At 51.7% G+C, this 10,738-nt stretch overlaps 5 protein-coding genes and 1 pseudogene across 6 annotated transcripts in view; all 6 read left to right on the top strand.

The window, feature by feature from the left end:
* The first annotated feature begins 829 nt into the window (after positions 1–829).
* Positions 830–1,681, top strand: TEOVI_000799600:pseudogene (annotated as a pseudogene). Its single transcript has one exon. A coding segment is annotated over exon 1 (852 nt).
* Positions 1,682–2,132: 451 nt separating this feature from the next.
* Positions 2,133–3,992, top strand: TEOVI_000799500 (uncharacterized protein; the record flags this gene model as incomplete). Its single annotated transcript, XM_067223723.1, has 1 exon — positions 2,133–3,992. One exon carries the CDS (start codon positions 2,133–2,135, stop codon positions 3,990–3,992), a length of 1,860 nt encoding a protein of 619 aa, XP_067079824.1.
* Positions 3,993–4,250: 258 nt separating this feature from the next.
* On the top strand, positions 4,251–6,866 carry TEOVI_000799400 (metallo-peptidase, Clan MA(E) Family M1; the record flags this gene model as incomplete). Its single annotated transcript, XM_067223722.1, has 1 exon — positions 4,251–6,866. The coding sequence occupies one exon, from the start codon at positions 4,251–4,253 to the stop codon at positions 6,864–6,866; it is 2,616 nt and encodes an 871-aa protein (XP_067079823.1).
* Positions 6,867–7,236: 370 nt separating this feature from the next.
* On the top strand, positions 7,237–8,511 carry TEOVI_000799300 (NAD-dependent glycerol-3-phosphate dehydrogenase N-terminus, putative; the record flags this gene model as incomplete). Its single annotated transcript, XM_067223721.1, has 1 exon — positions 7,237–8,511. The coding sequence occupies one exon, from the start codon at positions 7,237–7,239 to the stop codon at positions 8,509–8,511; it is 1,275 nt and encodes a 424-aa protein (XP_067079822.1).
* A 207-nt stretch (positions 8,512–8,718) lies between these two features.
* TEOVI_000799200 (leucine-rich repeat-containing protein) lies at positions 8,719–9,870 on the top strand (the record flags this gene model as incomplete). Its single annotated transcript, XM_067223720.1, has 1 exon — positions 8,719–9,870. One exon carries the CDS (start codon positions 8,719–8,721, stop codon positions 9,868–9,870), a length of 1,152 nt encoding a protein of 383 aa, XP_067079821.1.
* A 268-nt stretch (positions 9,871–10,138) lies between these two features.
* The window catches only part of TEOVI_000799100 (50S ribosome-binding GTPase/Dynamin family, putative), a gene marked incomplete at both ends in the record, with an annotated part of 699 nt that continues 99 nt past the window's right edge, over positions 10,139–10,738 (top strand). Inside the window, one exon of the mRNA XM_067223719.1 lies at positions 10,139–10,738. Coding sequence (XP_067079820.1) covers positions 10,139–10,738 — 600 coding nt within the window.

The raw sequence follows: 10,738 nt of genomic DNA, 5'->3' as shown, positions 1-10,738 counted from the left end.
TTTTTTTTTTTTACTCCGGTCGTGTCCATGTCTCTAACCACGCACAGATCGAAGCGATCGTGTTTGTTAGTGTTTTTTCTTCTCCCCCTTATTTTCTCCCTTATATTCCCTCAAGTTCATGGATGCATCGATTTCATTGTTGACATGACTCCTCAAACACAAATTATTGATTTATCTTCTAGCAGTAGTGTGAGACTGCAAGGAAAAGTATTGAATTTGTGCTCCCATACCATACTCCTTACCCGGTCCACGGAAGCGGTGTGAGATCATATGCAATCCCTTATGAGGCCTTTCGAGGGAGGGAGGGATGGAGAGGGGGGGAAGTAAACATCCAGCGAGTGTAGACGAAAAAAATAGAAAAAGAACGGTGCCGGCTCAGCCAGCACCGAATTATGTGGACGTCCCCCCCTTTTTTTGTAGGGGTTCAGAATCCCAGTGTGGGGCGCAAGCGATGTGGTGTTGGAGCAATCATTTGATCGTATTGGCTGACGGTGCGGGGTCACACTTTTGCTCGCGTACGCGCGTGCAGATACTGTGCGGCCATCTTTTGCACTCCTTTCTACCTTATGGAATTTTATGTCAATCAGCCAGTACGATTTGCATTCTTTTTTTTTTTCCAGTGGACAAGAATGTTTTGGAGTTGGTAATTTAGTGGGAGATGTGCTGTCTTTTCGGGGGCGGGGCGGCAGGCAGTTGTTAAGCATAAAAACACCGGGATGGGTCATCCTCCCGTTGTGCATCCACCGAACCTTGCACAAAGAGTTGTGTGCATCAGCTGGCGGTGCTCACTTAGTGTAGGTTATCGTTAATTGGTGATTTATTTTCAAGAATGTCATTTTCCCATTTTGTACCTCCAATTTCTAGGAGACGTATGTTTTTTGAGGATCAACTCGACGAGGCTCTCAGCAGGGAAGGCAGCCCTCGCCTCTCGACTAGCAATACTGTTGGAGGCGCGGATTTGGTGGCTGCCGGGGCAGCTAACGACGAAACCTTTCCGTTCCCGTCTCATGCCGCCCCGGGCCATCTCCTCAAGTCTCTCATACAAGCGACGGAAAATGAGCGGTGTGCTCCGGATATTCTACCCTATCCCGAGGCCATCGTTGATAGTGTTGTGGCGCAGATTGTCGCTCAAAACGAGCAAATTAGGTTACTCGGCACGGACGAAAGACAAAAGGCAGCCGGAAGCGACTCTGGCGTTTCCCTTCTTCCTTTTAAACCTTCGGACATCATGGCGCTAGAGGTGCAGCGTGCACAATTCTTTCTGTGTGAATTGCTGCGGTGTCGATTACGGAAGATTGAGGCCCTTGCCCTTACAATTAATTACGAGTCTCAATCCGGTGCTGAAGCACACACACAGTTGCGGGAGCACCTTTCGCATAACGAGATCGTTGTGGCTGACCGGCTTGCTGAATTGATAAGCAAATGTGTGAGACAAGCGGGGCTGCAGTCGGCACCCTCTGAGCTACAGCAGTTGGTGCCCAACGCACCATACGCCGAGGGTAACGAGGTGCTGCCAATTCCAGATATTGACCACTACGTATTTTGCGTCGTGCTGGATGATTTAGGGGTAGTGAGGCTTGGCGACGACGCCGAGCAGACGGTTCATGCCGGTGAGGTTTTTATCGTCCCTTACCGCACATTCAGGCCGTATATCTTGGAGGGACGCGTGAGGTTGGTTTGACTTACATATCTGCACGCACCGCTTTCACCTATCGGGTGCGACAGTCTTGAAAACACATCACCGAAGCAAAGTAAAGGACGGCGCTTTTGTGACCTTACTGCGGAGAGAAGGTGGAAGCTGGTGTATAACCGGGGTTGGTAGGCATGTTTGTCACGCCTCCACGTAGTTTTAAGCGTGGGTTGTATCATCCTTGTCGTTGTTGCCTCCGTTTTCATCGCTCCGGCACGCGTCCATCTTTAGCGACGTATGCCTGCCCCCTACCCATGCACGTTCACAATTTTTCTTGAGGTTTTGCTTGCGTTTCTCCCATTCCCATATTTTCATATCTTCACTTTTTCTTCTCTTTATTTTACGGAGGTAAGTATATTGTTAAGGTCTGTCTTGTATTTTCTTTGTTTATCCTTGCTTTGTTCGTGCACCTTGCATTATCAAATTAACTTCCTTCGATAGGATGTCTACGAAGGAGGAAGTTGCGGCCATGATGGCCAACAGTGATGCCGAAACAAAAATATCGCTTCTCAAGAAGGCAGTTGTTACGGTGACGAAACAGAAGCAAGTTTTGGAGCAACAAAACGAACAGCTGCGGCAGCAGATGACGAGCATCGGGGAAGAGCTCGCTCGGGTGCAGGAGGAAAATAAAAATCTACAACGGAAACTAAAGACAGTGGAACTTGAAGCAGAACGCAAGCTCAAACAAGCTGTTGCAACCAGCAAAACGTCGTGGAAGGGCCTCTCGTCGCTCGTCTCAGGCGCAGATGGAACTGATGGCTTGTTAAACGCGAAGAAGGTGTCGTCCACCAGTGCTGCGTCAACTGGAATTAACTTGTCCCCTGAGGATCAAGAGAAAATCGTCTTGGAGAATGAAAATGTTCACAAGCAGCTCTTTGAATTGCAGTCAAACTATGAAACCCACAAACGGGAATGGGAAACGCAATGCAGCCAACAGAAGGCCGAACTACAGGTGCTGCAAGCAGAGATCATGGAACTGCGCAGCCTGGCGGACGCAATGAAGCAGGCACATGAGCAACTCAATGTGGATTATGTCACTCAGAAGGCGCTAGTTAATTTTTGCCATCACTTTTTCACCCTGTCGCGGCAGCCAGTGCAGTGCCGTAACCGCCAAAGTGGGACTTCCCTTACCGTTGTGCCTTCGCTGAGAAAGGAGTATCAAACGACCGTACCGCACGAAGTTAGTGGAAACCTCGCGAGAGGCACGGTTAGGGCGGTCATCAGTTCCTTTAAAACGCTGATGGAGGCGATATCCGTCCTTGTCACCTCCCTCCGCGATTCATTCGGCTCACACCTGGCGTCGACCACGTCCGGCAACATACGCTGCTACAAGGATCGGCTTATTACACTACTGGGTGTACACATTGAGCAGAAAACCTCCCTCTTGGGGCACGCTGAGAAGTTGGAGGTTGCGTTGGCCAATCCCACTCCCTCCGACGAGACAATGACAGAGGTATTGATCACGCAAAACCAAATTCTATCCAGCGTTGAACGGTGGCTAACACTTTTGTTAGAGCATGCTCGACTTCTTGTCGATGCCTGTTTCATGATGGGTGGTGGTAATCAAAATGGAAATGCGAATGCTGGCAAGCCTACTCTAGTGGAAACGATGACACATTCTATCATGGAGGCCCTAGCCGCCGTACGTGGTGTAGTCAATTCGGTCCGATTCATATGTTCGGACTCTCACACGGTTATGAGTCAAGAGAGCTACGATTCAGTTGAGTGGATGATAGCACTTGAAAGGTTTTGGTGGCAAGGCTGTGGGGCTTCAGACCATCTGCAAGGGGCAATGGGGAAGCTTGCAGAGTTGCTGAGGGAACTAACAAGTAGCATCCTTCCAAGCCCCTTGCGAACGGTCCTACAACACATTGCTGAATTCACTGAATCATTCGCAAAAAGGGTACAGAATTGCAATACTGCCTCAGCATATGTCTCAGATAATCATACGCACAAAGGGATGGGGTTGCCCAACATGTCGTATGCACAGCCACGGGAAGAGATTCAACAAAATATAGTTACAGCAACCCCAACAATATTAGATGAAAACGAAGTTTTGCAGGCACTTTACTCCACGGATCTATCTGCCATATGCTACCACACACAAATGAACTGCGTACTTCTTGAATTAGCAAATAAATGTTCGATTATAGAGAGCTCACAAAAGAAAATACACCGATTAGAAGCTATTCAACAACAGCAACACGACGAAACAGAGAGAATGCGTAACGCATTTCAGAGCCAGATAAGGCTTCTTTCAGAAAAACTAGTCGAATACACAAACAACGAAAAGCCTTTGTAGGCCCACATTTTGTTAACAACAGCTACAAATCTTCAACAACACCACTCCAAAACGAGTTCAACTCTATTGCTCTACACCGTGTAAATCCCTTTTCGCTTTGATTGTACTGCGTGCTGTAGGAGGTCGTTCTGTGCCCTGTCACACCTCTTTCGCAACTCGAACCCTCCCCCCTCCTGCCGCGTGTTGTCCTCACTGATTGCAACCTTGCGCTTTCTCACTTTTCAGACAAGTTAACAAGTTATCAATCAAGGGTTTAACATGCCAACTCTCCCCTCAGATGCCGCGAATACGGTGAAGTTACGCAACCCCTTCGTCCCTGTGTCCTACGACTTGCACGTCAGCGTAGACCTCGCAGGTTGGAAGTACGATGGGAAGGAAACAATTGTACTGCGAAGGGCGGCTGATGTGGAAGGATCAAAGGAGCTGCAGTTGCATTACAACTCAACGATGGCTATTCACGAGGTGTGTGGGGCGACAATTGTGGGGCACAACCAAGAGGCCAGCACCTTGCAGTTGCAGCTGAGTGGTGAAACTGCGGAGGAGCACACGGTGACGTTCAGCTACACGCAAGAAATTCGAGAGGAAATGAGGGGCTTTTACCGTGTGTGCTTCAAAACTGGTGACGGCACGGAGCACCGCATGGCTGCTACGCATTTTGAGCCGACAGCAGCGCGCTGCTTTTACATCTGTCAGGACGAGCCGGCAGCCCGTGCAGACTTCAAGCTCCGTGTGTCCCTTCCGTGCGACATGGAAAACTACACGGTGCTGTCGAACGGTCCGCTCCGTGCGAAGAAGGTGGAGTCCAATGTCGTGACCTATGATTTTGAGATGGTGCCCGCAGTGCCTCCATATCTCACCGCGTGTTTCGTGGGGGAACTGGAACACATTGGTACCACAACCTGTGGCATACCGATAAGGGTCTACACAGTACCTGGAAAGCTGCAGCGCGCAGCATTCGCACTCCGCACTACCGCCTTTGCATTGGAGTACTTCGAGAAGTTCTTTGATTGCAAGTACCCCCTACCCAAGTTAGATGTCGTCGCCGTACCGGACTTTCCAATCGGGGGGATGGAAAACTGGGGTTGCATTGCCTGCGTGGAGGCCATTTTGGTGGATGAAGAAACGTCCAGTGTTGCAGCACTGAAGGGTGCCGCGGAGTTGATCTGCCACGAGGTGTCGCACAACTGGTTTGGCAACCTGGTGACCGTCAACTGGTGGGAAGGACTATGGCTGAAGGAGGGATTTGCCTCGTGGTGTGGCTATGACGCTGCCCACCAATTACAGCCGGCATGGAGGGCCAACGAGGACGCCAACGCAAGTGTGGCGAGCGCACTGATAAGTGACATGTACGAGCACAGTCATCCTGTGGAAGTTCCCATCCGCGATCCCGCGGAGATTACTCAGATATTCGACGCGATTAGCTACGACAAGGGGATGGGTCTGGTGCACATGCTAGAGGCGTTCCTAGGCGAGAAGTGGGCATCTTCGGTGGCCCATTACATCAAAAAGCATCGCTATGGCGCAACAACGACGAAACAACTGTGGGAGGCACTGGAAGAGTCCTCTGGGGTCCCACTGACGGAGGCGATGGATTCTTTCACAACACAGATGGGTTTCCCTCTTGTCCACGTCAGCCGCCCATCGTCTGGCGTAGTTATACTGCGCCAAGAGCCTTGTCAATTTGCCTCTGCGACTGAGCGGAGGAGTACTCTATGGTGTGTGCCTGTGGTGTTGGAAGGCGCCAATGGGACCAGCCACCGTGTCGCCTTGCGGGGGAGCGGGGAACAGCGTGTGGATCTCCCTAAAGAGCTCGCTCAGTCGCCCTGGATTAACGCAAACCCGCGGAGGCGAGGCTTCTTTCGTTGCAGATACGATGAAGCAAGCTTCTCGTCATTGTTGGGGGCATACAAGTCTCTTACCATCCCTGACCGTTGTGGTTTGATTGCAGACACACTGGCGTCCGTGTACATGGGAAATAATGACGTGGAGCGTTTGTCTATCCTCCGGTGCGTCCTCACAGAGCGAGAGTTGAATGCGGGAGTGTGGCAGGAGTACTACCACGATATGAATGACTTCCTTGGATTCGTGGAAGATGGCAACGTGCGGCGGGAGCTGCGACACAATCTAATGTACCAGATTATGGTTGTGGCGACGAAGCTTGTTTCGACAGAACCGTGTACGGCAGAGGAGCGCCTGCAGCGTGCCTTCTTTATCAACGCATGCATTTCCACGGCACTTCATTGCCTGTCTGCAAAGGAGGCACTCGCGCTGCCAGCAGTTGAGTGGGCACTGAAGGAAGCAGATGCTTATCTGGGAGGGTCAACGTATACCGCCGACACGCTTACCATGTCCCTGGCAGCGTATATACGCTTAGGACCCGGGGAAACTTCGGCACGTGCGCAGACTGTGTGGAATCGGTTTGCGGAGGCTCATGACAACGTAGAGTTATGCCGCTCGTTGCTGCGAGCCGTCTGCTATGCCGAGGATGCCGAATTTGTCGAGGGTATTGCGAAGCGCTGTATCTATAACGACGGTATCCGGTCACAGTATGGTGGTGTGATATTTTCTGCGATGGCGGGAAGCCCCTCTCTTCCAAATGGCTATGTCTGGTCGCTGTTCAAGAAGCACTTCCAGGGAATCGAGAAGCAGTGGGGAAGCGGAACGTTTCGGATTCAGGCCATCGTGGAAGCTGTTGGCTCTTCACTCACGGGTGAAGCATATGCTAAGGAGTTCGACGAATTCTTCCGATTGAATCCGCTTCCTCATGCGCGACTGGCCGTGCACCGAGCTGTGGAGCGCATAAGGATGAGCGGCTGGTTACAGAGCCGGTGGGGATGTGGACAAAAGCTCTCCTACCTGTTCTTTCCGCGGTGAGCCAGTATATTTTGTGCATGGCTCCACTACGCATGACTGTGTGTGCAGGAAACACAGGTGAATTTTATTTTTAGGGTTGGGGAGGGAGAAATGAGAAACATGAAGGAGGTAGTATTGGTAAAGTTTATTGCTAGCGCATGAGTGGGTAACATTTATTTTACCATTCATCGGGAGACTTCCCACCAGCTTGCTTGTGAGTGGTGGACATGGCGTTTGCATATTTTTTGTTGGTTCCCCGTCACTACAGTGTTGCAGCCTGCGGTTGCTACTCCTCCATATGTCTTTGTTGTTCCCTATCCTCCTTTGATGTTGCCTCTCCAAGGTTTGATGTTTGGAGCGGTGAGGTACGGGGCAGATCTGTGAATTTGTCATGCGCACCCGACTACTTGTGCTTGGTAGTGGGGAGCTGGGGACTGCATGTGCCCTCTCTCTGCTAGCGAATGGGGCGGCCGCGTCTTGTGAGGTGACGATGGTAGGGCGTGACCGTGACTACCTTCATGATGTGCAGTATGGCTCACGCACTTTCCGCCTGGCTGACCGACGCATACGAGCGCCATCGGGGTTGACAGTGCGCGCTGTAGATGCGGAGCCCATAAAGGATGACGTAGGTGTGGATGCTGTACTTTCATGCGTCCCAGCGACGTGCCTGGAAAATGACGGCGCTCATACGCCCCCGATGGTTAGGTGCGCGCAGAATCACGCTGACGCGCCGATGCTCCTGTTCACACGTGGTTTTACTAGAGAAGGCTTGACGCCACTGGAGCAGCTTGGGCGGGTGTCTCAGGATCTGCCATCGAAGTTAGTTGTTGTGTCCGGGCCTCTTTTTGCAAGGGAATGGGCCGTGACGTCTGCGGCTGCGTGTGATGGAGGTGATGCCAATAGGAATAGCGGTGTCACGCTTTCGTTCGCTTTGGGTGGTAAGGCTGACGTTGAGCTTTCCCGTTCATTGCAGTCGCTGACGGAGCGGCTCTGGCGACGAGAGAGTGTTACGTGGTTAGATGGACCATTGGCAGCGGAAATTCTTTCGCTCGTGAACGGGTGTGTACCACTGTGTAGCATGGGTGCCGGGTTGGTAAGTAGTGAGTACCCTGGGTCCGTGTCAGCGACGATGTCTTATCTGCAGCACGCGACTAGTGCAACAGAGCAGCTGGTGAATGGTGTGCTGGGACTTCCACTGGGATCTCCGTTGCCCTCATGCGCTGTAGCAACCATAGCGATGGCATGCACAAATCATGCGGCGCGTGAGTTCGTGTTCGGACGCCGCCTTGACTACCACTTCCGCCACCGTGATGCTATCCGCGCCGTCTTTCCCGCAGGCTCGCACGAGGCGCTGGACTCAACGGTGTCAGGCTTGCACATGCTGCTGCGGCGGCATGCCATGTCGTCACCGTTCTACGAGGTGTTGATGGACACCTTCCTGACGCTTATGCGCGCGTCCGTTGCGGGGCGTGAGTTGGTGCGGCTGGGACACTATGAGTACAGACACAAACTGCGCGACGAAGACACGGTGCTGCTGCGCCACACTGAGGTGGTGGACGAGGCGATGTTGTCTGGGGATCACCAGCGTTTTGACGACGCGCGGCGGGCACTGCAGATGGCATTTGGGGATAGTAGCTGTGGAGCCCCCACCATGCCGCCACTCTGAGGTACGTAATGGTCTCGGGTGTAGTTTCTATCGAGAATTCCGTAGCGGTGCTATGCGGTCCCATTAGTGCATCAGCATTCCGGTATTGCCGCGTTCTCCCTATTTCATCACTTCTTTCCGTTCCTTCTTCAAGGTATAGAGTATCCTGTTGCTTATAGGGCGGGCGGCATAAGCAGCGGACCTTTATTTTAATTGTTCATACAAGCAATGGGCCGCATCACTACCGACCTTCTTCGGCGTCGCGCGGAGCACAATGAAGGTTGCCTAAGCAACCTGAAGGAGGTGGCACTGCATCAGCAGGACATTGAAAGGATCGAGCTCATTGGGGACGCGTGTCGTGAGCTGGAGATCCTATACTTGTGCAACAACTACATTTCCCGCATCGAGGGCCTACAGCATCTCAAGTATCTCAAATATTTGAACCTTGCTGTGAACAATATTACTTACATCGAAGGTCTCGAGGGATGTGAGGCCCTGGAGCGTCTGGATCTGACGCTGAACTTTGTGGCGGACGTGACATGCGTGGAGCGCCTGCGGGCGAACGCTTTCCTGGACCAGTTGCATCTTACTGGAAACCCATGCACGAAGGTGGCCGGGTACCGTGCCTACGTTGTGCACGCGCTGCCGCAGCTGCGTGAGCTCGATGGAGAAGAGGTAATTAAGACAGAGCGGCTGGAGGCGCGTCAAAGCAAAGACGACATTTCAGTCGCTGTGAATGAGGAGGCACTGCGACTGCAGGAAGCGGAGCGTATCAAGTCAGAGATGGTTGCACGAGGCGTTGACCCCTTTCCGCCACGATACAACGAGAAGGGTGAGCGTTTATATGGCCATACTCCAGAGGAGCGGCTCCAGATGCTGCGCGAGAAGGAGGAGGAGGAGAGGCGCAAAAGGGAAGAGCAACGGGAACGTGAGCGGTCTAGTCAGTTCGGCGCGATACGTGAAGAGTTGGAAAGGAAGCCGCAGCGTCTCACTGCGGAGGAGGAGATAGCGAAGCACGGGCGGCTTCTGCTGAGAAACGAACCCAAACTCCCCTTCACTCTTGACGAGGAAGCGGATGATGGTGAAGCAGTTGTGTTGACAGTGAAGGTACCGAGATTCCTCTCCACAACGCTAATTGACGTACAAGTGGAAGTGAACTACATACGAGTGTTTGTTAAGGAGAAACTCATCCAGGTTCCGTTAAGCCAAGAGGTTGCTCCCTCGGGTGTTAATGTACAACGCAGCTCGGTGAATGGTGAACTGCGAATTAGGATACCGTACGCACCACACGTTTTGCAGGAGGTTTCTGAGGCGAGGCGGCGGCGACAGCGGTTGCTTGGTCTTCTGAGTGACGATAAAAATGAGGATGGAACCGGGTGAAAGATTACTGATCCATACTGCTGTGACTAGGTAAGGGGGGCCGCACAACCTCATACCCTGTAAAATAGATCATATTTCCCTCTTCTTCTATGAGGCAAAATCTACCTCTGTGACGATAAATGTGTGACAGTGTCTTCCGAATTCCCACCTTATGTTCGTTATCATTGTTCTTGCATGTGGTTCTTTCCTTGTTGATGTTTATATCTCCCCCTCTTCACACACACATGCACACTAATATCTTACACCTTTATTAGATACTTTTGATCCTATGGAGCGACTCATCTCGGTCGTCAATGACCTACACGATGCCTTTGCAAATGTCAAGATGAACATCAAGCTTAACCTCCCACAGATTGCTGTTGTGGGAAGTCAGAGTGCCGGCAAAAGCAGTGTGCTGGAGGCTATTGTCGGTAAGGATTTCCTTCCTCGTGGTTCAGGCATTGTGACACGGTGCCCACTGGTTTTGCAGCTGGTACAGTTACCAAGGTCAAACAAGGATGAATGGGGTGAGTTTCTCCACAGACCCAATAAGAAGTTTTTTGATTTTTCTGAGATCAATGAGGAGATTCAGAACCGTACAACGGAAGTTGCTGGGCACTCCGCTATTACGGATAAGCCTATTAATCTCAAGATTTACTCATCCCATGTGCTTAACCTGACACTTGTCGATCTTCCCGGGCTCGTGATGAACGCCGTTGGTGACCAACCAAAAGATATCGATCGGCAGATCAAGAGTATGGTAACGCGTTACATCTCTCCTTCAAACACAATTATTCTTGCGATATCTCCTGCAAACGCTGACTTGGCCACGAGCTCTTCGCTCCAGATAGCCAAGCAGTTGGATCCCGAGGGGGAGAGAACAATTGCC

Source organism: Trypanosoma equiperdum (genome assembly GCF_001457755.1).
Source record: "Trypanosoma equiperdum strain OVI genome assembly, contig: ctg_1949, whole genome shotgun sequence".
In the NCBI taxonomy this organism is placed as follows: Eukaryota; Euglenozoa; class Kinetoplastea; order Trypanosomatida; family Trypanosomatidae; genus Trypanosoma; species Trypanosoma equiperdum.
The sequence above is the reverse complement of the archived record's forward strand: the minus strand, read 5'-3'. Positions and strand labels throughout refer to the sequence as shown.